Source organism: Pelmatolapia mariae, linkage group LG16_19, assembly GCF_036321145.2.
Source record: "Pelmatolapia mariae isolate MD_Pm_ZW linkage group LG16_19, Pm_UMD_F_2, whole genome shotgun sequence".
NCBI lineage: Eukaryota > Metazoa > Chordata > Actinopteri > Cichliformes > Cichlidae > Pelmatolapia > Pelmatolapia mariae.
The window spans coordinates 68,879,037-68,907,030 of NC_086241.1; the positions used below are offsets into that span (position 1 = coordinate 68,879,037).

Below are 27,994 nucleotides of genomic sequence, written 5' to 3' on the forward strand. Positions count from 1 at the left end.
CTCTATGTTAAAATATATTTCATTTAAAACACTTCTTAAATAGAGACATAAATGGTAAAAATGTTTATCAAGAATAATTTATTAATGAAAAGCAGGAATAACACTGATAAACATTTGGATTCATATCTGTATTATTTGTGTGGTAGTTCCTGACTGTGACCACTGGAGGGCAGTGAACTCTCAGCAGAATCTACAGTCAACAGGACAAAAACACCACAGAGCAGTTTCAGCTCTACACACCTCTGCTCAAACACTCTGCATTAAAAGTATTTATTAAGTTGTAAGCGATGATATAATAATAAAAGAGTTTCATCACAAAGTAAATCAAACAAAAGAAGTTGAGATGCTGATGTTTCAGGAGTAACTATCACATCACCTGATAGTGATGATGTCACCAAATCAGACAAAGGATTAGAACAAAGCTCTTCTAAGCAGGTTATATCTGGATAATAACATCACATTTGTTCCTGTATTGATGTGATGAGAAGAAATGAGACCTGCTGAGGCCTCTGATACATTTATCAGCTATAGTAGGATAATGGCTCAAATGTGCAGCTGCAACATGATTTGGTTTCAGTATATTTATATTTAATGATTTAAACTAATTTAATTTGAACTCTTTTAAGTTTCATTCATCTTTTACTTTCAAATTCACACTGATGTGTTCAGACTAAAGCTCTTTCAAACACCCTCAGAGCATCTTCAGCGAGCTTATCAAGGATCAGTTTCAGAATTCTGTAGGTTGTGGTGAAAGAGAGACCCGCTGCTGCTGGAATTCCAATAAATGGAATAAATCTGGACACTTCCTCTGCTACAATTAATGCAGCCACGGACCCAAGTTGGACTATCACCTTCAGGAAGAGCTGTATACGTATTTCTGCTGCAGCCAGTGGTGAAATGATGACGGCACGCAGATCAGCGTATGACACACCTGTTCTGGCAGAAAGTCTCTTCAGAGATGGGATATCGAGACCAAACGCATGAACATATTCTGTGACAGCACCAACCAGCAAAGCAGCATCAACAAGAATAGAAAGACCAGGAACTGGAACAGCTGCTCCAGATGCAGATCCAAGGGCATAATATTTTATTCTGGATTTCAGAGCTTGTTTCTTCTTCCTGATGATCTCTGGGTTGAAGTTGGGCATGGCTCGCAGCAGAGCATCTCTCTTGTGTGCAGGAAGGTCTCTGTCTAAGGTCTGATGTAAGAGAGAGAAGTCGTACAGGTGGAGCTCAAAGCTGGACACCAGGAAGACCTGTGGAGACTCGACGCCTTGTCTCTGAAGACCTGTGTCACAGAAGAAACACACAGTGTGAAGATTAAGTATGAAATAATAAATCATCTAAAACTAGGCTTTCCTATCAGTGGATTCATTAACTCCTCTGACTCTACAGAGTTATGAAGGATTATAGTTTAGTTGTGTAGGTCAAAGAATATTATTTTTGGGATACTTACATTGCATTAGCCATGTAATTTGCACTTACTGTTTATTATTGTTATTATTGTATGTGTAAAAGCCATTTCCATAGAACAATCTTGGATCCGATCTGCTGCTGTTTGTCATGGGAATGATTAGAGTGTGTTTTAATGTAAGATTAATATGAAGAGAAACTGCAGCCCAGAGAGTCTGAACAATACCAAACAAACATCGAGTTAGAGATTAACAGCAGCAGGCAGCTGTTCTTCAAGAAACATCAAACAACTAAAGTATAATGTTTGTTGATGGAGACAAAAACTGGAGATAAAACTGACTTATATATGTATACATTGTTGACCCAACAAATGAATTTGATTGGACTGATAATTTTACCTTGTCAGTCAAAAATGAATAACTAAATTAAAAATCTGTTGTCATCCTAAATTTTGGTGTCAGACTGAAAGAGACAGGAGCAGTGCATTTAATGAGTGTTCAGTGTAGTGTTTAGTGATGCACGAATCATGAACGAATCGTTCAATACTCGAGAATCACTTTACTGACTCATGAATCATGATTCACAAGCCCAACTGACTCACTGACTCATCCCTGTTGCTGTTAGCAAACTAATTTCATTAGTACAAATATATTAAAATTGTGGGGAAATAAACAACAGCTAGTTTCTTAACAAAAACATTTCTGCTCTGAACTGGAAGAAAAAACCCTGAGTAGAAGCTCACAACAATAGCTCCTCGGTTCACAGTAGCATCGCTCTGCTAACATGCTAACAGCACATTTGAGTTACTCACCCCCTCCCTCCCTGTGCTGAATCATAGCGTAAGCGAATCACTCACTCACTCACTCACTCACTCACTCACTCACCCCCTCCCTCCTGGCTCACAGCTTCTTCTTCTTCTTCTTGGTTGGCAACCAATGTTAAGGAGCATTACCGCCCCCTGGCTCACGGCTCAGTGGACATTTAGATGAGAAAATACATATTTGACACATTTGAGGAAAATACTAATAAAATAAAATTAAAATAAATGTTCCCTTTAGAAATCTTTTTCTTTTGCTCTTTTTAGCTCTATAAAAATAGTTGTTTTTATTTTTCTATAACTCATCTTAGCAGTAGGATTTACATGAAAAGAGAAACAAATTAAGTTTGAGTGAAAATGTATTTTTTGCACTCTCTGGTCAACTGACTCAGTGACTCAAATGACTCAAAAAACCCGATTCACTTTGGTGAGTGACTCATTCAAACTCGATTCATTAAAAAGAATCAAATTTAAAATCACTAATAAAGTTCAACTGTCCAATAAAAGCCTGACCTCTCCAGCAGCTGCAGGAGGACAGATCTAAATAACTTTATACACTTGAAACATCAAATAAAGTTCATACGGCTTCCTTTCAGTGATTACTGATAATCAAATTAATTTGTAATTTTTCTGAGTATGCGATGATGCAAACAACAGAAAATAAAGTTAATTCCATTCACACACAGCCTCAAAGTGAACATTTTTAAAGAACACATCCAGAAATTCATCTCACACTGGGATAAATGATCACTGAACACTCACCTTTAACACAGTCGTCTCTGATCTCTGTCAGAGTCCTCTCTGCACTGAAGTCTCTCTTTCTTCTCTCAGCTCGTATATTGTTGTCGATCTTTGAACGAACAAAGTAGAACTTTTTCTTCATCTTCTGAATCTCCTGAGCGAGTTTCACGTCATTTTCTCTGAAGCGATCAGCTGAGATGATGATGAAGAAGTCAAACTTGTCAAATCCAACAAGCTCCAGGTACTTATCAGCTGGAAACTTGGTGGTGCCGATTCCAGGAAGATCCCATAACATAACATTGGGATAGTTTGGATGGGGGTACGGTGTGACCTCTGAGGTGGTTTCTGTAACACCAGTAGGAGCAGCTCCCTCGTCATCATCACATAGTCCTCTGAGGGCGTTAACAAAGGTGGATTTACCAGAACCAGATTCTCCTGTGATGGCGATATTTAGTCTGATGTTTTTCTCCTTCATCATTAACTCAGTGATCTTTGCAGCTGCTGCAGCAGTGTCATTCTTCAGCAGAGCTTCATTAATTTCTTCTTTAACTAATGCAAATCCAAACTGGTCGTCTGTGCTTGTACTTAAAGTCTGAAACAGCAAAAGAGGACAAAATTTATTTTTGTAATTTGAGAGGCATGAGATGCAACTATCACAATCTAACATTATACATACAACTGGCCTAAAATTCAACAATTAAATAATTACACAAAAAAATAAAATATCTTAAATACAAGCTGGAGCCAAATTATGGAGATTCACAATTAATTTCTTAATATTTAGTTTTTTTCTGTCTCAGAGGACTGAAATATTTGTATTGGATTGAAATGGGCTTAAAATAAATCTGTGGTTGACATTTTCATCTCTGAATTGAAAAGTTAAAAAACAAAATGTTTATTAGGCTGGAAAGAAAATGATCCCAGCTCAGACCAGCACACAGTGTGTAAAAACAGTCTGAGTTGAGATGCTGTGTGAAGTTACAGGAAATGTTTGAAACCTAAAACTATGATGCCTGTCACAGTTTGGATTTAAAGCAGCAGCCAATGATCTGATCAGTGTGTTTTCACACAGGCCACAGTTACAGTCATGAGAAAAACATTTTCTCAGTTCTCCTTCCTCAGGATTTACTAAGGTAAGCAGCAGCCAGGTACTGCAAACTGATCAACAGGACAATGATCCTAAACACAGCAGCAATACAATCTTACCTTGAAAGCTTCTTTCTTCTTGCTGATGATCTCCAGGTTGACACTGGGTGTAGCAAACAGCAGAGCATCTCTCTTGAGTTCAGGGAGCTCTCTCTCTAAGGTCTCTTGTAAGAGCGAGAAGTCGTACAGGTGGAGCTCAAAGCTGGACACCAGGAAGACCTGTGGAGACTCGATGCCCAGTCCTCTGACTCCTGTGTCACAGAAGGAAAACATGTTGTGACGATCATAAATAGAAAATATAAAACGCTAGCTGTTCTTATTATTAGTTACAAAGAATTATCAGTTGATTCAGCTCCCACCTGCTGTTCCAACATTCTGTTAACGAGGGGCAGCCAATCAGAGCAAAGAGGTTGGAAGTGGCCTTAAAAGGGAAGGCCCCAAAACAGCTTATTTCAGGCAACAAGAAAAAATATACAATCCCACGAAGGCTGAGTGTGTGATTTTTCAGGGGAGACTGAGGGAATAGAGGGGGTCTGACAACAGTAATATATGAACTCAAAGATGACGTCAGTGCAGAAGAACCTTAATAGACTATGTGCACCTTAGCATTTGCTACTTCCGGTGGGAAAACTCCTGCAGGGCGCTTCGTTTCCGGTGTGATATTCTTGTCTTGTTTACGGTCGGGTTTTCCAAAAAAGTCAACCAAATCGACGAATCAAGCGGCGATTTACATTTCTCAAGATGTCTTGGGCATTTACCGAGTATATCTGTAGATGATGTTCATTGACTTGTCAATATTTTTCCCTCACGCCTCAGAGCAAAAGCGAGAAAGGATTGAAATTTCTCAGTATTTGTATACAGCGGTCCCTCATTTATCGCAGCTGTTATGTAAATAAAAATAACCAGCGACAGGTGAAATCTGCAAAGTAGCCAGCTTTATTTATTTTTTTTACAATTATTTTAGATGGTTTAAGGCTGTAAAACCCATCACTACACACTTTATACACTTTTCTCAGACAGGCATGAACAGTTTCACACTTTTCTCTCTTGTTTAAACTCTCAAAGTTCAAACCTTTGTAAAAAAAATAAAATAAAATAACACATACATATAGGACCTTGGGGGTGGGCACGCTACACGTCATCCAGAAGACCATCAGGGTGTACAACCTCACCCCTGGCGTCATTGCCCACCTCTCAATTTTAAATACACGTAGACATTGAGGGCTATCAGGAGGGCTATGCGCTTACCTGCTGCTCTCTGGCAGGTAGCTCCATGCGCTCCTGGGTTTTAAATGCACCTTAGAACACACATGCATCAACACTACATATGAGCGGGTGGAGGGAGGTTTGGAGTCTTCACACACCCCCGTTCTCTGCAGCCTGTTGGGGCGGGGGGGCTGGGAGGAGGAGTTGGCCGTCCAATTGGGGTCTGGAATGTGGGGCCTCCCTGCTGCTGCGGAGTCGGGGCAGTCTGCTTCTCTCCACCGCAGGGAAAAGGGTAACACCACCTGGGTCTGGGCACAAGGGTACCTAGACCCGGTTCTTAGAGTACGCTTGGGGAGTGTGATTGTGTGTACAGCGTCTCTTTATGTCTGTCTCCACGTTGGTTGAGTGTTGAGTAATTGCTTATGAGAGCATGAGGGTGGGAATGGATGTTTGTATCTGTGTGTGCCTGTTTGTCTGTGTCTATATGTCAGGTTGGGTATCAGACGCCACCTCTCTGGGGACATCTCAGGCCCTCCAAGGTTTGGAGGCCTATCTCCCCCCACCACTTCCCCTGCCGGTGGCAGACGCCCTCAGACATCGGTGCGTTGGTGGTTCTTTGTGTCCGGGGATGGGCGTCCAGGTACCCACCGGCTCACTCCTGGTGGCTGCTTGTCGGGGCCTGGAGCCTGGGGCTCGCTTGGGCCCCTTCGGGGGTGGGGAGCCCTCGGCCTCTCGGCCTGGGGCTCGGTCACTCAGGCACAGCTGGCTGCCGGCAGAGCTCACGGGCACGTCACTGCAACCCCCCCTGGCTTCTGCTCCGCGGCTGCTGAGTGATCCCTCATCTGGGACTCTCCTCAGCTCTTTCTGGGATAGCGGCGCGGCTGCCCCTCTGTTGGTCTTCCTTGGTCTCTTGTGTTCTGAGGGCCTCTGGATGTCTGGAGTTTTGATCTCCTCCATACCTGCTTCATGCCCTGGAGGACGGGGCTGTGGCCCCCCCACACCCTCTAGCAGATCATTACATGAAGGAACCTTTCAAAAACAAGCGCGTCCATGCTCACAGGTGTACACACAGGTGCTCACACACACAAACTACACCCTTTTTGGCTCCTACCTCAAAGCACACTGTGCGCTGTCGATCTTACGTGCTGCACAATAATGTTTAACATTTAGTATTTACTGTTATATTCACATAGATCATTGCGATGATGTTGTTTATTATATTACTCTCGTTTTCTTTGCTTGTTTTCTCTTTATTCTTTCTCAGCAGGTGATCCAGGTGATTGATATATGTATTTTTTTGTCTGTTTGTTTTGTTAGTTTTTGTTTTTTGCCCTTTATCACCGTCCTTCTTCCCCACTGTTTTTCTTTCCCTCTTTCTTTCTCCCTTTTCTTTTCCCCAGTCAAGTCTATCCCGTGTTCAGCAAATGAAAATAAAATAAACAAAAAAAGCAAAGGTGAATCAAATAGACCATTACGGCAAGGCTGGGATGGTCCATTTGGTAAAGTAAATCCGTTGGGCATCTTTCTTCGCCTTTAGACAATAATTCTGATGGCAAAAGAACCAAACGGGACAGGCAAAAATAAAAAAAAGCATGAAAAATTGCACTAAAAGAATCCACGAAACAGCGAAGCTGCAAAAGGTGAACGGCGTTATGGCGAGGGACCACTGTAATTGTAAAGATAAGTCACAACATACCCTTTGTGAATACTAACATATAGAGACCCTTACCTGTAATCATTCATGTATTTTTTAATATCCTGTGGCTTTTTTTCACGGTTTGTTGACATGCTGTGTAGGTGTGTACTGATATCGACATAACGGGGAAACATCTGTCTTTGACTATTGTTCACCTGTAGTTTGAATGCTGAACATTTGCCTGTTTAAATCATAAGAACTGTCACTATACAGAGATGTGTCTTCTTCATGCAGTAATGCAGTTCTGCTTGTGTTGAGTGATGTAAACAAATTTTGATATCACACTGCAAGGTACAGAAGCAGTACATCCTCCAGCCACACAGTTAGTGTTCAGTATAATAAAACTTCCTCAAAGCAGATTTAAATTATTTTATTGTCCAGTTGCAGCTGAAACTAACACCATCATTAAATCCAGAAACTGACCTCAGGTGCAAATCACACAGGTGTACAACCAAAAAACTAAAGAGAAATTTTGGTTGTTTCTTATAGAATTTTACTGACTGAAACCGGGAAAAATATTTTAAAAAATCCATCTTATCAGGTTTTCTTGCAAAATGCTTTTAGTTTTTATTAAACATAAAAATTTCCCTTTTTAAACTGAAATCTGGTATCCTATACCTGAGTCAAAAAAACATATCCAATAATAATTTCATACATTAATTAATGCAAAATGCAAATAGAAATTAGGGGGTGGGGGGGTGGGGGGGGGTGTTCTTGTGTTTGGCGGTATAAAGAAATCAGATGATCATGTCCCAACAGGTTTATTTTGTTCACAGCCAAAGGTAATGAATCTCAGAACAACTATGCATGGTTAATTGTAATAAAACATTGATTTTTTTCATCGCTGTTGTGCTTTTTTTAATGTAAGCTCCTCATGTTTTGCAAAGAAACTGTACGTGATGGAGGGACATGGAGATCATTTTTGGATTCAGCATCATAAAAAACATAACATTTAACAAAGACATCTCATGCAGCTGAAATTTTTTTTAGACCTGTGTTATTTTGCATCTGAATGAGGTCACTCACCTTGAACGCAGTCGTCTCTGATTTTTGTCAATGCCTCCTCTTCACTGAAGTCACTCTTTCTTTTCTCAGCATCTATATCGTCATCAATCTTTGAGCGAACAAAGTAGAACTTTTTCTTCATCCTCTGAATCTCCTGAGCGAGTTTCACATCATTCTCTTTGAACCGAACAGCCGTGATGATGATGAAGAAGTCAAACTTCTCAAATCCAACACGTTCCAGGTACGTGTCAGCTGGAAAATTTGGGGTACCAACTCCAGGAAGATCCCAGAATTTAACATTGGGATAGTTTGGATGGAAGTACTCTTTAACCTCCATGGTGCATTCTGTAACACCAGTAGGAGCAGCTCCCTCATCATCATCAATCACTCCTCTGAAGGCATTAACAAAGGTGGATTTGCCAGAACCAGTTTCCCCAGTGATGGCGATATTCAGTGTGATGTCATCCATCCCCAGTGGCTCCTTGACCATTCCAACAGCTGATGGTTTGTGATGGAGTTGTAGAGCTTTAATTTCTTTTGTAACTGATTTACAGTCAGTTTGAACAGCCATCCTGATCCTCGATAACTGCAGTAAGAGAGATGTTGAAAGTTTTTACACAATTAGAAAAATAATAATACCTATTTTTTTTTCAGTTAACATACAAAACTGTATGATGTCAAGACCATTTCAGTGTATTGAAATGGTCTTAAAAGAAAATTTAAAGTTCTTAAAATTTCCTTGCAGGTCTACTGCCATAATATCCGAGGAGTAGAGCTGGGCGATAGAACGATAACGATATGTATTGCGAAATAACATTTTCTCGATAGAAAAATTAAACTAGCCGCCGGAAAGGAAGGCCAGAGAAGTTGCATAGTGTGGAGGTATTTTGGCTATTTGAAGTCTGACAAAAAACAGAGTAGCGTGCACTGTAAATTGTGCCGAAAGCATGTTCCCACGAAGTCTGGAAATACAACAAACCTTTTTTATCACCTGAAGCAGTGCCACCCACTAGAGCACGCTCAATCTCTGACTGAAAGCGCTAATTCGTCATCGAAAACAACCAGGGGAATCCCTGCGAAGCAGCAACAGTCATTTGAGTCGGCTTTCTCCAGCGTCTTACCATATGACAAAAAAGCTAAGAGACATAGCGACATAACGAATGCCATAGCTTACTGTCTTACTAAAGACGTGCTACCAATAAACACAGTCGAAAATGAAGGATTCAAGCAGCTAATTAAGGTAATGGATCCTCGTTACCAACTCCCTGGACATAAACATTTCTCTCAGACAGCGCTTCCAAAGCTATATAGAGAGCACCATGAGGCTGTTGAGAAGGAGCTACAAACTGTGTCGTTCTTCGCTACTACATCTATTCAATTCAATTCAATTTTATTTATATAGCGCCAAATCACAACAAAAGTCGCCTCAAGGCGCTTTATATTGTACAGTAGATAGCACAATAATAAATACAGAGAAAAACCCAACAATCATATCATATGACCCCCTATGAGCAAGCACTTTGGCGACAGTGGGAAGGAAAAACTCCCTTTTAACAGGAAGAAACCTCCGGCAGAACCAGGCTCAGGGAGGGGCGGCCATCTGCTGCGACCGGTTGGGGTGAAAGAAGGAAAACAGGATGAAAGACATGCTGTGGAAGAGAGACAGAGATTAATAACAGATATGATTCGATGCAGAGAGGTCTATTAACACATAGTGAGTGAGAAAGTGACTGGAGAGGAAAAACTCAATGCATCATGGGAATCCCCGGCAGCCTACGTCTATTGCAGCATAACTAAGGGAGGATTCAGGGTCACCTGGTCCAGCCCTAACTATATGCTTTAGCAAAAAGGAAAGTTTTAAGCCTAACCTTGAAAGTAGAGATAGTGTCTGTCTCCTGAATCCAAACTGGAAGCTGGTTCCACAGAAGAGGGGCCTGAAAACTGAAGGCTCTCCCTCCCATTCTACTTTTAAATACTCTAGGAACAACAAGTAAGCCTGCAGAGCGAGAGCGAAGTGCTCTAATAGGGTGATATGGTACTACAAGGTCATTAAGATAAGATGGGGCCTGATTATTTAAGACCTTGTATGTGAGGAGCAGGATTTTGAATTCAATTCTGGATTTAACAGGAAGCCAATGAAGGGAAGCCAAAACAGGAGAAATATGCTCTCTCTTTCTAGTCCCTGTCAGTACTCTTGCTGCAGCATTTTGGATTAACTGAAGACTTTTCAGGGAGTTTTTAGGACATCCTGATAATAATGAGTTACAGTAGTCCAGCCTGGAAGTAATGAAGGCATGAACTAGTTTTTCAGCGTCACTCTGAGACAGGATATTTCTAATTTTAGAGATGTTGCGCAAATGGAAGAAAGCAGTCTTACATATTTGTTTAATATGTGCCTTGAAGGACATGTCCTGGTCAAAAATGACTCCAAGGTTCCTCACAGCATTACTGGAGGCCAAGGTAATGCCATCCAGAGTAAGGATCTGCTTAGATACCATATTTCTAAGATTTTCAGGGCCGAGTACAATAACCTCAGTTTTATCTGAATTAAGAAGCAGGAAGTTAGCAGCCATCCAGGTCTTTATGTCTTTAAGACATTCCTGCAGTTTAACTAATTGGTGTGTGTTACCTGGCTTCATGGATAGATAGAGCTGCGTATCATCTGCATAGCAGTGAAAATTTATGCTATGTCTTCTAATGATGCTACCTAGGGGAAGCATGTATAATGTAAATAGAATTGGTCCTAGCACTGAACCCTGTGGAACTCCATAATTAACCTCAGCATGTGAAGAAGACTCTCCATTTACTTGAACAAATTGGAGTCTATTAGATAGATATGATACAAACCACTGCAGTGCAGTACCTGTAATACCTACAGCATGTTCTAATCGCTCTAATAGGATATTATGGTCGACAGTATCAAACGCTGCACTGAGGTCTAGCAGGACAAGCACAGAGATGAGTCCACTGTCAGAGGCCATAAGAAGATCATTTGTAACCTTCACTAAAGCTGTTTCTGTGCTGTGATGAGCTCTGAAACCTGACTGAAACTCTTCAAATAAGCCATTCCTCTGCAGATGATCTGTTAGCTGTTTGACAACTACTCTTTCAAGGATTTTTGATATGAAAGGAAGGTTGGAGATTGGCCTATAATTAGCTAAGACAGCTGGGTCTAGAGATTGCTTTTTAAGTAAGGGTTTAACTACAGCCACCTTGAAGGCCTGTGGTACATAGCCAATTATTAGAGATAGATTGATCATATTTAAGATTGAAGAATTAATTAATGGCAGGACTTCTTTGAGCAGTTTTGTAGGAATGGGGTCTAAAAGACACGTTGATGGTTTGGAGGAAGTAATTATTGAAGTTAACTCAGAAAGATCGATTGGAGAAAAAGAGTCTAACTTAACATCAATGGTACTAAAAGTAGCTGTAGACGATATTACATCTGTGGGATGATTATTGGTAATTTTTTCTCTAATGATAAAAATTTTATTTCTGAAGAAGTTCATGAAGTCATTACTAGTTAACGTTAAAGGGATTGTTGGCTCAGTAGAGCTCTGACTTTTTGTCAGCCTGGCTACAGTGCTGAAGAGAAACCTGGGGTTGTTCTTATTTTCTTCAATCAGTGACGAATAGTAAGATGTTCTGGCTTTGAGGAGGGCTTTCTTATAAAGCAACAAACTATTTCTCCAGGCTAAATGATGATCCTCTAAATTTGTGACACGCCATTTCCTCTCCAGCTTACGAGTTATCTGCTTTAGGCTACGTGTTTGAGAATTATACCACGGAGTCAGGTACTTCTGATTTGAGACCTTAGTTTTCACTGGAGCTACAGTATCCAGAGTCGTACGTAGTGAGGAGGTAAAATTATTAACAAGATAATCGACCTCTGTTGGAGTAGCGTTCAGATAGCTGCCCTGCTCTATGTTGGTACAGGGCATTGAAGATGATAACAGTGGGTGGATTATATTCTTAAACTTAGTTACAGCACTATCAGAAAGACATCTAGTTTGATAAAGTCTACTCTCCACTGCTGTGTAATCAATTATTGTAAATGTAAATGTTATCAGGAAATGATCAGACAGCAGAGGGTTTTCAGGAAACACTGTTAAATGTTCAGTTTCTATGCCATATGTTAAAACAAGATCTAGAGTGTGATTAAAGTGGTGGGTGGGTTCTTTTACATTTTGAGAGAAGCCAATTGAGTCTAATAACAGATTAAATGCAATTTTGAGGCTGTCATTTTTAGCATCTACATGGATGTTAAAATCACCCACAATAATTATTTTATCTGAGTTGAGCACTAAATCAGATAAAAAGTCTGAGAAATCAGAGAGAAACTCTGTGTAAAGCCCAGGTGGTCAAGTCGCACGTCAGAAACTTACCTGAGCCTTACTGCCCACTATATCGACCAAGACTGGAATCTCTATGTCTTTTAGTTTTTTTGTCATATGGGCTGCCTTTTGTGTAGTTTGCAATATTTGCCTTTATTTAGCTGAAACTAAAGTCTCATGTTCCTTAAGTACATCTGCCCTGTTGAACCTATTATGGGAAATAAATATTTAAATCAAAACAAGCTGCTGATTATTTCACATTTTACTTGTGGGCAACGGCACATTTAAATCTTACAAACATAGTTATTTGGCATATCTCGTGATATATATCGTTATCGCCTGAAATGAAAAAAACATATTGTGATATGAAAAAATCTTATATCCTCCAGCTCTACCGAGGAGCTATGAAGGAAACAAAGGAGTTTAACATCACACAGTCAATATGGCACACTAATAATTTCCTAGAAAACTTCCCAGAGGCCACAGGGTGACTTCTCTTCACACACAAAGGTTTAGGGCTGGGTATCGTCACTGATTTCTAGAATCGATTCAATCTACGATTTGATTCGATTTGAATCGGGGAAATTTTGCCTCAGACAGTCAGAAATATTATAATTCAGATCATGCATCAGTACATTTCCATATTTTTATATCTATAAAAAGAAAGCTGACACTTGTGAGACTTTATCAAAGGTGTGAGCATCACAGCAGATGCCTTTGTGTCAAAGTAGCTGAGGATAAAACAGAAAAATATGAAGGTGATTTTCCTGGCCTGTGATTTTATAAAAATATTTTACAGTAGATCAAAAACGAAAGAAAACCATTAACATCTGAACATTACCTGATGCTGCTGAAGTGAAGCAGAGCAAAGTTACAGCGGTTTTATTAGAGACACAGCCAAGCGTTTTGCAATTTTGCATAATTTTAAAAAGTTTAAATTTGTTCAGTATCGAACAGCAAAAACGAGGCTTTCATTTCGGAAGTAAGTAAAAGGAAAAAACAGCGGCCGACAGCGCTGTAAAGACCGGTAGACTGGTGCGTAACAAGCAAGCGAATAATGAAGAAAACAGATTTTTAAATGGGAAACTGTTCTTGAAGTACAGAGAGAGAGAGAGAGAGAGAGAGAGAGAGAGAGCTGTGCATGAAGTGTGATTTTATCGTGGTGGAAGCAAAACAGCAAAGCTCAGAGTGAATTCATGACGATGTTTATGTGAAGCGTAGTTTGGATCTTCTTTTGCTGCAGGTTCAGTCATTATTGTTTGGAGAGAGATAAAACCTGCAGCTTCTGAATCAGAGCAAAAAGGACGTAAACACAAAGCGCGGACGCGCCGAAACATCAGAATCAGCGAGCTGTCGGCTTTCAGCCCCGACCGTGTCCGTGCCGTCGGTGAGAAAGGCGACATCTCACTGATTCTGATGTTTCGGCGGCTCCGCGCTTTGTGTTTATGTCTTTGTGCAGAATCCGTGTTCCTGCTCTCATTTACTGTCTTAGCTGTTTGGTGGTTGTTGAAATGTTGTGAGGTTTAACCTGAGATTCTGGCGTTTCAGGCAAAATAAATTTATATTAAAAAATCGATTCAGGATTTTAATGAATCAATATCATGTTATCCGAGCTAGAATCGATTTTAATCAATAAATCAATAATCAAAACCCACCTCTATAAAGGTTTCACAGAGCCAAAGCAGTGTGATTTACATGTACAAATTGGAGTCTATTAGATAGATATGATACAAACCACTGCAGTGCAGTACCTGTAATACCTACAGCGTGCTCTAATCGCTCTAATAGGATATTATGGTCGACAGTATCAAACGCTGCACTGAGGTCTAGCAGGACAAGCGCAGAGATGAGTCCACTGTCAGAGGCCATAAGAAGATCATTTGTAACCTTCACTAAAGCTGTTTCTGTGCTGTGATGAGCTCTGAAACCTGACTGAAACTCTTCAAATAAGCCATTCCTCTGCAGATGATCTGTTAGTTGTTTGACAACTACTCTTTCAAGGATGTTTGATATGAAAGGAAGGTTGGAGATTGGCCTATAATTAGCTAAGACAGCTGGGTCTAGAGATGCTTTTTAAGTAAAGGTTTAACTACAGGTTTAACTGTAGCCTGGGTTTCGCTACAGTAGCTAGCGAGCTGATTGGAGACCAAAACAGCCCATCAGAATTTTTGCCTCCAAGTCTGTGATTGGTTGGTTTTCCGGCACATTTATAACAGTGTACAGAGAGCTGAGCTCAAAGCAGCAGTGTTGCCAACTTAAGCTGGGCATACACTTTGCGATTTTTTTCAGTCGCGTTATTCAGCTTCTGCTCAAACTGTACGATTGACTCTCAGGGGTTAGAAATTCATAGGTCAGAATGCAGGGTCTCACACTATACGGCCAGATGCTCTAATGCGACCTGAGTGCTCACACTGTGCGTCCATAACATGAAGCTTATCATACACAATCTGTCCCTCTCTCTCTCTCTGTCTTTCACTCACACACATCACCACCATCAACTTTGCTAAACTGCTAATGAAAAACGAATAGTTATGTCTATAACTTCTGTTCCCTGAAGGAGAGGAACGCGGTACAACACATAAGTATGGGATATCACGCCCTCGCGTGTCCTGGCTGAAGAAACCTTTATTCACGCCTTTAAGGCAGATGACGTGTGATGACACGCGCATGGCCCCGCCTGCACATATAGCCGCTGTCATCACAGTCATCCCTCAGTTCGATAGCCGCTCTTCACCGAGCCAAACTGCTCAGTGGGGCCACCTTGTTTTGTACCTCGTTCCTCTCCTTCAGGGAACAGAAGTTATAGACATAACTATTCGTTCCCTTTCAGTCGATTCACTCGGTACAACACATAAGTATGGGACATCAGGGCTCTAGAGTGCGACCAATTTGGTCGCAAATGCGACCAAATTTTTCCGTGGTGCGACTAAAAAAAAACATTTGGTGCGACCAACTGTTACCAACACTTGGTCGCACCTGTTTGGGTAACAAAAAAAAAATCTCTGCAACTCTCCATGTGGTCAACAACAGACACACATTATGCCCCTATCGTGGACTAAACCAATCAGAGATAGTCAGGGGCGGGACCTCTCTGATTGGCCGTGGTCCAGTGGAAAGTGCAGGTAGAAGAGGGAGGTGAGTAGCTTTAATAAGGCGATATCAATTCATTAACGGATTCCACACAAAGACGTAAACACAGAGCGACCCGACGTATCAGAATCAGCTTTGTCTTTCTCGGCTTTCTCACCGGACGGCCCGCAGACGGACACGCTGTCGGAGCTTAGCGATTCTGATGCGTCGGGTCCGCGCTGTGTTTCCGTCTTTTTGCGCTGATTCTGAGCTGCAGGTTTTGTCTCTCCAACCAAAATTCGCCGAGCCATGAATTCCCTCTGACTTTTGCTGTTTTGCTTCCACCACGATAAAAATTACACTTCCTACACAGCTCCCTGTGTGTACTTCAAGAACAGTTTCCCATCTCTGTTTTCTGGATTATTCATTCGCTTATTACCCACCAGTCTACCGTTGTTTACAGCGCTGTCTTTTCTTTTTTCATGTAAATGACGTCCGACAAGAAAGCCTAATTTCTGCTGTTTAATACTGAAGAAATTTAAACTCCTTAAAATTATGCAAAATTGCAGAATATTGCAGAATATTTTTAAGGTTATCTGCTATAAAAAGCCAGACCAGGAAAATCTCCTTCATGTTTTTCTGTGTTTTATTCTCAGTTACTATGACACAAAGGCATCTGCTGTGATGTTCACAATTCTGATGAAGTCTCACATGTATCAGTGCTGATAAATGATCAGAATTATAATATTTCTAAATTGAATCGAATCAGGACTTTGAGAACCGGAATCGAATGGATTATAGAAATCAGTGATGATATCCAGCCCTAGTGAGCAGCCTAGGCCTGAGAGAAGTGGATGTAGGTGTGGGTAATAAGAAAAGATGAAAAGAACTGTTGATAACTTTTGTGTTAAGGCCTGATCCGTCTGAAATTCATAGCCAGCTCTGACATGGTGCCATCAATCTTTGAATGCTGAAAAAGCAGCAGTGTATCCAGAAAACACACTTTATGCTGCAATAAATGCACTGCCCACGTGTCCCCTCTCCCCACTGCCTTTCAGCAGCAGGCAACAGCAAACAGGTCGTCAGAGGAACCAAGATGATGATTAAGTTTAACATTTTCTACAATATTGACAAAGCACTTTAAGCACACGATTGTTAGTTAATAATTTAGAAATGAATATTGTCTGTATGGACTTCCCCCCAAAGAAGGTGCACATGTAAAACTGCGGTGTTAAGCGAAGCGGTTGAAAAATTTGAGTGCGCCTAACTTTTGTGCCGGTACGCCTAACCTTTGTGCCGGTACGCCTAACTTTTGTGCCGGTACGCCTAAATTTTTTAAGTTAGGCGTACCGGTGCGCCCATGTCAAAAAGTTAGTCTAGAGCCCTGGACATATATACACGCCCCGCAGAGCAGCCACCGAACCGGAATCGGACCACCACTTCCTTAGTGAGCGGTAGACCCAGCAGAAAGGACAGTATGAGCCACCGAAGCGGCTGTAACGTCCAACCGATAAAACTGCACAAAAGTGTGCGGCGATGCCCAACTAGCTGCCGCACAAATATCAGCTACAGGCACACCTTTAAAAAGAGCCCATGAGGTTGCCATCCCCCTGGTGGAATGAGCTCTCACCCCCTGGGGCAAAGCAAGACCTCTGGTGCCGTATGCCAGTGAGATAGCTTCTATAATCCAGTGGGACAGCCTCTGTTTGGACAGAGCTCTACCTCTATTCGGATTGGCGAAGCAGACAAACAGCTGGTCACATAAACGCACATTCTGAGTGCGCTCAATGTAGGTGCGTAGCACACGCACTGGACAAAGAGAATGCATCCTCCTCTGCTCCTCAGATGCAAAAGGAGGGGAGCAAAAGCTCCGCAACTCAACTCCATTGAGCTAAAAAATGCAGGCATGATCTTGGGAAAATAGGCAGCATTTGGACGCAATACGACCTTTGGGCATCAGGAGAGAACTGTGTGCAGGAGGGATGCACAGACAGCGCATGAAGGTCACCCAGTCGCTTTGCCGAAGCCAAAGCGAGAAGTAATGCAGTCCTATATGAAAGAAATTTCATATCCACAGACTCAATGGGTTCAAACGGGGGGCTACAAAGGGCCTCCAGCACCAAAGACAAGTCCCAAGCAGGGACACTGGACTTAAGCACGGGTCTCAGCCGGCGAACTCCTTTCAGAAAACGTATGGCGAGGGGATGTGCACCTGGTGTCACCCCGTCAAAGCCAATATGACAAGCAGATATAGCTGCTAAATAAACCTTAATTGTCGCTATCACACTAGGTGGCAGACCCCTAGCAATCAAGTTTAACCTCTCAGCAGGTAAGCATGAAGGCGCCACAGATCTGGGCGCGGATGAAACACTTCTCCTCCCGCCTGAGAGAGGAGATCCCTGCGGAGAGGAAGCTGCCAAGGACTCGCTGCTAGCAGGCTGATTATCTCTGCATACCATGACCTTGTGGGCCACCAAGGGGCCACTAGAATCAGAGAGAGGGAATGCCGACGCACTCGCTCTAGAACTGGAGATATCATTTCCACTGGGGGAAATGCATACAGGAGCACGTCTGGCCATTGGTGCGCTAGCGCGTCCAAGCCCAAGGGTGCATCATGGTCGATCATGGAGAAGAACAGGGGGCAGTGAGTATTTACCCTGGAAGCAAAAAGATCTATTTGTGCCTCGCCAAACAGATCCCAAATCTGAGCCACTATTAAAGGGTGTAACCTCCATTCTCTCACCAGAGGACCCCCCCTGGAGAGAAGGTCCGGCCCCAGGTTCAGGTGGCCCGGGACATGGGTGGCTCTCAGAGACAGAAAATGAACACTGCACCATAACAGCAGAGAGCGAGACAGCTGCAACAGGGGAAGAGAGCGTGTTCCTCCCTGCCTGTTTATGTAAGACACCACTGTTGAATTGTCCGTCCTGACTAAGACATGCTGGCCCTCCAGGACTGGACGGAAATGCTTTAGAGCTAAGAACACTGCTAACAGCTCTAAGTGGTTAATGTGCAGCTGGCGCTGGGCTGCGGACCAGATCCCTCTCACTGATGCACCCTCGCACAGCGCTCCCCACCCTCTTAGGGAAACATCTGTGGACACCACCTTGCGAAACAACACCCTCCCAATCCGAGAGCCCTGATGCAGCAGCCTGGGCTCCCTCCAAGGACGGAGAGCTAGCATGCAAGACGCGGTTACTGGCAGCCTCCTCCAGAGGTGACGCGATGCACACAAACGGTGAGAGAGAGTCCAGCGTTGAAACGCTCTCATTTTTAACAGTCCAAGTGGCACTACGGCGATCATAGATGCCATCATACCCAACAAGCTTAATATCGTCTGGAAACGCAGTCTGGGTCCCAGCTGAAACTGAGCGAGGCAGCGAAGAAACGCGGCCACTCTGTGCTCCGACAAACGTGTGCGGCTGGAAAGAGAGCATATTTCCAAACCGAGGAAAGAAATCTGCTGACTCGGGATTAGCGAGCTCTTTTGAAAGTTCACAGAGAACCCCAGTGTCTGAAAGTGTGACAGACAGCTGTGTCTCCGCCTGCTCTCTGGAGCAAGCTGTGAGAGCCCAGTCGTGCAGGTAGGCTAAGATGCGGATGCCTCTCTCTCTGAGGGGCGCTAGCGCTGCCTCGGCACATTTCGTAAAGGTGCGAGGAGCGAGCGACAGCCCGAACGGCAGCACTAGGTATTCGTAGGCTATGCCCTCGAATGCAAACCTCAGAAACTGCCTGTGTTTCGGGTGTATAGCCACATGAAAATAAGCATCTGTTAGATCGATTGTTGCAAACCAATCTCCCGGGCCGACTGCATTCAAGAGCTGTCTGAGTGTTAGCATCTTGAACCTGTACGTTCGTAGATACGTGTTCAAGACCCGCAGGTCGAGGATGGGACGAAGCCCTCCCCCTCTTTTCGGAACAACAAAATAGCGGCTGTACCAACCTTTGTTTGTCTCCGAAGCGGGGACCACTCGTATTGCTCTTTTCTGCAATAGCGCCTTTATTTCCTCTCTGAGTATCATGGCCGCCTCGGTGTTGACAGTCGTGTTTACGACTCTTTGGAAACGAGGCGGCTTGACCCGGAACTGCAACCGGTAACCCATGGCAATGGTTCGCAGCACCCACGGAGAGGGGGCGCAAGCGCGCCACTGAGGGAAGTGAGCAGCCAGCCGGCTGACCTGCAGCACCGTCGGCGGGGCGTTGTCGCCCCCAAGTGTGTCTGCAGGGAACTGCATCACCTGCCTGACCTGCCTCATTCTGCCCGCAGGCTGAGCATTTGTGATTGTTTGAGAATAAACAACACTCTTTATTGATTGTAACATGGAAACATGTACATTCATACATTTTGTTGGAGGCACCTTTTCTGGGGCACAACAATGAAAAACAGCGGGAACACTCGATGTGGTCACCTGAACATTTAACACACCTTAATAGGGAGTTACCTGAGGCATTTTGTTTGCAGGGGTTTTGTGCTTGGGAGACAGTGTTAGGAAAGTGCAGCGCCTTCTGGGGCTGACAACCTGAACAGAACTTAAGCGGCACCTCTTGTGCGGCAACAGAGGGGTAAAAACAGCGTCTCCCTGCTGCTGGACCCCTTCTCCACTCGAAACCACAGCTAGGAGGGCTGAGGCTTCTTCCTCCTGGGCCCGCCGGGGGCCCGAGGGTGGGCCTTTGCTCCAGGCCGACTGGCGTGGAGCTCGGGCCGGAGGATGTGCTCTCGCTGGCGGCACACCCACTTCAGCAGTGGGCGCCGGTCTCTTGCCAGTCGGCAGAGGAACGGCGGGCCTGTGAGAGCTAGCTGTGGGCTTGGGTTTCGGCTGACGTCTGGGGATGATGTCGCGCAGAGCTTCTGTCTGCTTCTTCCTCAGATCGAATCTAGCCTGAATGGCTTCAAGTGAATGTCCGAATAACCCAGCCGCAGACACTGGTGCTTCCAGATATACAGCTCTGTCCCTATCCGGGACGTCAGAGAGGGTCAGCCACAGGTGCCTCTGCGCCGCTACTGTCGAAGCCATCCCTCTGCCCAGGGAGAGCGCTGCACAGCGAGACGCACGGAGGTACGTCTGGAGCATGGTGACGGAGCTCATGGCGCGAGCAGTGCCGGCCTGAGCCCGATAAATCTTCTCTAGCTGCGAAGCAGAGAATCTGCAGTGCCTGGACGCCAGAGTTGCGGGGCCGCCGACACCATGGTTATTGGACGGGGCCAGATAAGCAGCCAGAGACGGCTCCATAGGGGGTGGGTTAGCTAAGCCAGCCCCCTCGGCGCCGTCCAATTCCATGTACTGTCCATAGCCGGGCACAGTGACGCGGGTAGACAGAGGTTTGTCCCATGATGTTGTTAGCTCGCAGACAAAGTCTGGGAACATGGGAAGGCAGTTTTTGGCCGTTGCGGGCTCCGGTGGGAGGAAAAAACCCGCGAACCGCGACGGCTTCTGAGCTGGCGGAGGAGAGGGCCAGTCCACCTGCAGCTTCTCAGCAGCACGGCGAAACAGGGAGAAAAGAGAGGTGTCATCGTGGCCGACCGGCGCAGCAGCGGCAGCACATTGGCCCGACAATGAGCTCTCCTGCTCATCCTCCGACAAACCATGGATGTCCAGGCCGATGACCAGCACGTCATCGTCTTCCTGGGGAGTGCTGGCGGGCTTCAACCCAGGCTGAAGCCTGTCAGCGCTCCTGCATGGTTCCGGCTCGTCATCGGCTAACCCGTCAACATATTCCATGTGGTCAGCCCAGCTAATTGCGGGGACATCGACCGGAAAATCCTCGTCTTCGGAGTCGGACGAAGCCGGGGCTCCAGACTCGGAAAGGAGAGGGTCATGCCGTGCGACAGCCGAGCGTCCCAGCACTTTTTCCACAAACGTCACCCGTCTTTCCAGGGTCGAGCGCCGGAGCTGGCGACAAAACGCACAGGCTTCGGGCTCCGTCAACGGTCTCCTAGCGTGGACGATCCCCAGGCAGACAGGGCAGGCATCGTGCTGGTCGCTGTCGTGCAAAGAGAAACCGCATCCCTGAGGACAGGGGCGAACAGAAGATTTCTGCTTTGCTCGCTTCGGTTTGGAGTCCATTCCAAAACGCGAAGCAAAACGCTGCACGGGAAAACTTGAAATTAGCGCTCCGCGGGCAGCCTACACACCAACAGCGCGGTGGAGGCTAACACCAACAGGGGCAGTTAAGCTAAGTTCAAGTCGGCAGACAACGGAGCTAACTAGCAACAGCTAGTTAGCCCAACTCAGCAGAGGTGTTCTCAGCGAGGTGAAGAGCGTAAGAACTGAGGGATGACGGTGATGACAGCGGCTATATGTGCAGGCGGGGCTGTGCGCATGTCATCACACGTCATCTGCCTTAAAGGCGTGAATAAAGGTTTCTTCAGCCAAGACACGCGAGGGCGTGATATCCCATACTTATGTGTTGTACCGAGTGAATCGACTGAAAGGGAACTTTGACCGGGCAGCTGAGATTGAGCAGCAATGCCTCCATCGCTTGTGTCCAGATCACACGCTGCATTGCCGTGCTGCTCCATCTTTTCACTTTCATTTCTGTGTTTGTGCGTGCGCAATGTGAGAGGCTGCAGTGACACCCTAACGACGGCCGGCAGGATTTCAAACAGGTTTGATTTTCTTACGACCAAACGATTGATGATCGGGAGCTGGTAGTGAGGTGTTAATCGCTTCTCGTTACCCCATGTATACGAAGCGATGAAGGCGAAACTCGGGCCGATCCCTATAACGGTCGCACGACTGAAAAATTGGCTCAAAATGAGCCAAAAATCGCACAGTGTAAGCCCAGCATTAGCGACTTTGCCGCTATATTTAGCGAGTTTTCAGACCCCCTTAGCAACTAGTGATGTGTCGGTCACGAACGAAATGGCTCTTAGAGCCGGGTCTTTGAAGTGAACAACGCGAGCCGGCTCCTTATTGAGAGCCGTGGGTTGTTGTTGTTTTTTTTCTTTCTCTCACCCTCTCTCTCTCCCTCGCACTTTTTTCTGCTTCACTCCGCACGCGAGCGTTGTGCTTTGCGCTGGGCAGAGGGGGGAGGGGCGGTAGTTACACTGGCAGTAGCACAGGAACAGAGCGGGAGGGAGAGAGAGAGAGAAAGAGAGCCAGGGACAACAACGTCACATTAGAAAGGTATAGTAATCATCCACAACTATTTTCAGTTGCAGATGATAAAGGATTCAGAAAGTTTATTCATGCAGGCCCATATGACAGAGAATGTGCATCTTCTTTTTGTTTTCATATTTTAATTTATATTTAATTGTGTTGTGGTTTGCAGTGTTCTGTGTTGTTTCACTCTAAATTTGTTTAAAAGGAAACAGCTGAAAATTTAAATAGTTAAAAGTTGAAATGTGAATAGTTGGTTTTTGTATTATATGATTTATTTATTACATTTTATGTGGAGTGAATAAATAAAAGTATATTTACGGTGGCCCCTAGAGACAAATCACGTACAAACCCCAAAGCATGTACAAACTCCAAAACACGTAAAAACTCCAAAACATGTACAAAACACAACAGAAGTGCTCCAGGAGGCTACACAAGCCAGGAAGTACCAACGACCAGATTTGGTGTGTGGTAATAACAGGTAAATGAACATTTTTTTAATTATTTGAATATATATGAGTGCTTGTGTATAAATACACAAACTTTCAATTGTGTAATTTAAGTGCTCTAGGTAGCTCTGTTTTGGAAGTTCAGTTAACGCTAGAAATGTGCTTTGGAGTTTGTATGTGTTTTGTCTCTAGGGGCCACCGTATATATTTATATATAAACATTTTTTTTACATTAGTAATTCCTTTTGTGCATAATTTTATATTTTTGTTAATAATAAATTAATTAAAGCAACAAAACAACCTGAAGAGCCGGTTCGGAGCTGAAAGAGCTGTTAAAAGTTTATTTTGTGACCCAGAAAGATTAATAAGAGTAATTTTAAAACTTAGCAGCGGCCACCATTGTTGGCAGCTGAAATTTGGCTGGGCCGCGGTATGAATTCTGGGATATGGTGGGCCACGAAGGACACACCCGACCCATCCTTCAGATTCGGGGAAATGAAGGACGCATTTGTCGGCCGCATTTGAAGGAGTCGACGAATTGGGACAGCCTTCATCGCGTCGCTGTGGCGTAATCGGCCTTAAAATGCGGCCTTTAAGGCTGCAGACCTTGAATTGGGATACAGCCTCTAGCTGTGTCCCAAAACGTCGGCTGCATCCTCCGAAAACTGCATTTCAAAATCCTTTTTCCACTTGCAATTTAATATTGCAGCATAACTAAGGGAGGATTCAGGGTCACCTGGTCCAGCCCTAACTATATGCTTTAGCAAAAAGGAAAGTTTGAAGCCTAATCTTAAAAGTAGAGATAGTGTCTGTCTCCTGAATCCAAACTGGAAGCTGGTTCCACAGAAGAGGGGCCTGAAAACTGAAGCCTCTGCCTCCCATTCTACTTTTAAATACTCTAGGAACAACAAGTAGGCCTGCAGTGTGAGAGCGAAGTGCTCTAATAGGGTGATATGGTACTACAAGGTCATTAAGATAAGATGGGGCCTGATTATTTAAGACCTTGTATGTGAGGAGCAGGATTTTGAATTCTGGATTTAACAGGAAGCCAATGAAGGGAAGCCAATACAGGAGAAATCTGCTCTCTCTTTCTAGTCCCTGTCAGGACTCTTGCTGCAGCATTTTGGATTAACTGAAGGCTTTTCAGGGAGTTTTTAGGACTTCCTGATAATAATGAATTACAGTCGTCCAGCCTGGAAGTAATAAATGCATGAACTAGTTTTTCAGCGTCACTCTGAGACTTTGGTAAGCCAATTGAGTCTAACAACACACTATGTAGCCATGTTAAGGCTGTAATTTTTAGTATCTAAATAGATGTTAAAATGATCCACAATAATTATTTCTGAGTTGCACACTACTTTAAATAAAGACTCTGATAAATCAGACAGAAACTATGTAAGGCCCTGATTGATGATGACCCAGGTAAGGTGAACAAGGCTAAGCATCAGGCTTTCATAATGAATTCAAATTCTGTCTTGGTCTTTTAAACATGCTCTCAACTCTATTAAAAAATTGTACTATGTTTTCTGTGCCAGAAAATCAAGCAGTTTAAATGAAATGAAATCAACAGAGCTCAATGGAAAAAGGAAACAACTTGTAACAGTAGCAATTGTGTGGTGTCTCTTTAAGACAGCCTAAGTTAATGTTTAGTGATGTCACAAGTATGTGCCACTGCCCTCTGTAGAGCGTGGGAGAAGTGTGCTTGCACATGGACGTATGGACTGAGATGGACCTCCTATCTTTACCTCCCTAACGCAAAGTAACCTTACAGGTTGAATGAACACTGCTTGCTTCATATATGAGAAGACTTCTCTTGGATCTTCGTGTGCAGTATCTTCAAGCAGCTAATGATGGATTTTTCTTCATCCGTACAATCTCTGCAAGTGGGAACTTTTATCACAGGACACGAGTTTGAAGTTTACCAGAAAAAAACAAATTGAAGTTGTGAGTGTATATATATATATATATATATATATATACATATATATATATATATATATATACAGTGTGGGGAAGGTTACTTTTAAAATGTATTCCATTACAGAATACCGAATACATGCCCCAAAATGTATTCTGTAACGTATTCCGTTACGTTACTCAATGAGGGTAACGTATTCTGAATACTTTGGATTACTTAATATATTATCATGCTGTTTACAACTACGTGAATGTACTATTGCTGTGATTTATTACTGTTACTGAAGGTCCGCGGCTCCGAACCGTAGTAAAGGGACCTCTGGCTAATACGTCGGGTTCGTGTCGGGCTCATAGCTGAAAACTAGCTTTACTTTGTTGTCTGGGTCAACTTTGCTAGCGAGAGACAGAGAGAGGCGTTGAAAGGCTGCTCCAACGGAACTTATTGTTTCAGAGGAAAACACGAACACAGTGTACAGTTGAGTCTCAATAGCTTACTTACAAATGGGCTCGTCAGGCACTCTTCTTGGCTGCAGTGGTTATTATTATATTTACATGCTTCCAGCTCCCGTTTTTGCTCCGTGACAGCTCGTACTTTTCCTTTCTCTCCCTCCCTCGCTCACAGACACATAACGTGTATGGCAGTCCATTCTCGCTGCAGCACGGACTACACTGCCCATGAGGCTACATTCTTTAGGGCCATGCCTGTAGCATTCTGCCTTTTAGCTTAGCACAACAACAACAACAAAAAAGCGCTCTCTCACCCAGGAAACACGCAGAGAGAGAGCGTCACCCTGTAACCATGGCAACCGTAACGCTGCCGCCTGGAACAACAACGTAGCTGTCAAACAAACCCAAACAATCCTGACCCGCGACAATATGAAACAGGAAAGTACCGCCGTGTAATCCATTTATTTCAACAAAGTAACTGTATTCTGAATACCACCTTTTTAAACGGTAACTGTAACGGAATACAGTTACTCATATTTTGTATTCTAAATACGTAACGGCGGTACATGTACTCCGTTACTCCCCAACACTGTATATATATATGTAAAAAGTCTTAGCTTCTGATTGAATGGGTTGATATAACAACAAAATAAGGGGAAGATATTCATAAAGTGTGATTTAAAAAAAACAAAAAGAAAAGAAAGGATATTTCAAACTACTTCATTATTGATTTTCACTGGCTTGATGGTTCTCATTAGGAAGCTATTTTAAGTGCATTAGTCTTGAAAAAGTGCTACTCGTGCAAAGTTACTCATAAGTTCACATCTATTTGGCAGCTAAACACTTTTGGTTCAGGGTGTTTACTTCTTCTACCTCCAAGTTTCAAAGTGATATAAAACATTCACTGCTAAAATTAAGAACTCACGTTCCTTAGATAATTTTTGTGTGACCAGAACTGAAGTTGATTTCAACATAACTGTTACATTATACAGATTTAGGTTCTGATAAGTGTGTATTATGACTTCTCATCCTGACTTGACTGATATGTGTAATGATATAGAGTTTAGGTTACTTCCAAACCAAAATACTACCAGACACAATACTGCAGACCTTGGGCATAAGGTGAAAAGTCTACAAGCAGAGGTGGATATGCTCCAGCAATGCCTGCATGAATCTTTGGACCTCCAGAGGAATATTTTGGAGCAGTGGGTTCAACACAAAAGACCAGTCCCAAAAGTACCAGCTGCCCAGGTTACTCACCCTTTTCCTCAGGCTTCCTCTACTCCATATGTGCCAAGTCTACCTAACAGGAAAACAGATCAATCTAAGGAGCTTGGAAAGAAAAGCGTCTGGTCATCCTTAGACTACGATGACCTGGATGACTGAGAACCTTCACAGACAAAACAGATCAATCCATCTCGGCACCTGGCCCCCTCAGTCTGCCAGGGCTCTATCCCAATCCCCTTCAGATTCACTGGAGCTAATTAATATGGCTACAGTCTGTTAAAGCTTATAAAACCTCCTTAGACCTAACAGACACCCAGATCCTCAGAAAACTACCAAACTTCTCAGCTAAGGAACCATGAAGTAGTTAAGAGTTCTCAGTCCTCTTGTATCTACTTAGACTAAATTTTGTGAACTTTACAGAACTGTGTTCTTGCCTGCTGACAACCAGGAGCACATTATGAGAGGCATCCTGGACATCCAGCTGGGCAGGGTGGAGAACACATCTGCAAAACTCTCTTACAATGCAGCAACATTCACTCTTTGTGTGAGATGGTCATCACAATGGAGGGAGGAGTTAATGGTGGAATTTTGCACCTCCAGCCCCAACTCATCTCTTTCCTTGACCAGGCTCACCAGAGAAGAGGTTTCAGTTTCACTCCATGCTTTAAGGAGGTCGAGGTGATATTATCTGTGTGACTCCCTTGTCTGACCTCACTACTTAAATACTAGATACTACTTCATAGTCAACGTCCCCCACTCACTCACTTGCCTGAGTCTAGCCCCTCTGTTGTACATTCCTGGCCTGGAGCAAATGTTCTTGTCACAACCTCCTCAGCTTGTGCAGCATTGCTTTCAGGTCCAAGATGTAATGAATTTCGTCTTTCACCAGGCTTGAACCCCCCCAGTTTTCTTTAATGAGGTCTGACGCCCACTGCGGCTTCTTGCTGAACAGTAACTCAGAGGGAGAAAATCCCATGGAGGCCTGGGGCACCTCCCGCACTGGAAACAACAGAGGGTCTAATCAGTGATCCTAACTGTGTTCATCCTCGTGAATGAACTTATGAATCATGGACTTTAAAGTCTTATTCAGCCGCTCCACCAACCCTTCAGTCTGAAGGTGGTAAATGCTGGTCTGAACAGATTTAATACACATAATTCAAACAATTCTTTTAGTGTGCGAGACATGACTGACGTGCCCTGGGCAGTCAGAATCTCTTTCAGGATACCGACTCGGGAGATGACCTGAAACAGTGCATGCACCACACGCTATGCAGAAATGGTGCGCAGTGGGACCTGACAATCGACAGTTTACAAATTTACTTATTTTTAAACGAAACCCATGCGGGATGCAGTGCTTACCTTGCAAAGCAATCACAGTAAACACTGAGTCGAGATGGTGCTCGTGCAAATGAGAAACTTGAACTACG

At 43.7% G+C, this 27,994-nt stretch overlaps 2 protein-coding genes across 2 annotated transcripts in view; both read right to left on the reverse strand.

Annotated features, from left to right (window-relative positions):
• The window catches only part of LOC134644112 (interferon-inducible GTPase 5-like), a 97,562-nt gene that overhangs the window by 65,686 nt on the left and 3,882 nt on the right, over positions 1–27,994 (reverse strand). The gene's annotated exons all lie outside the window — the stretch shown is intronic.
• LOC134644104 (interferon-inducible GTPase 5-like) lies at positions 99–27,973 on the reverse strand. The gene is made up of 5 exons (XM_063496826.1): positions 27,927–27,973; positions 8,046–8,610; positions 4,178–4,368; positions 2,993–3,563; positions 99–1,288 (listed from the first exon to the last, which is right to left on the reverse strand). Exons 2-5 carry the CDS (start codon positions 8,593–8,595, stop codon positions 666–668), a joined length of 1,935 nt encoding a protein of 644 aa, XP_063352896.1. The 5' UTR covers positions 8,596–8,610; positions 27,927–27,973; the 3' UTR covers positions 99–665.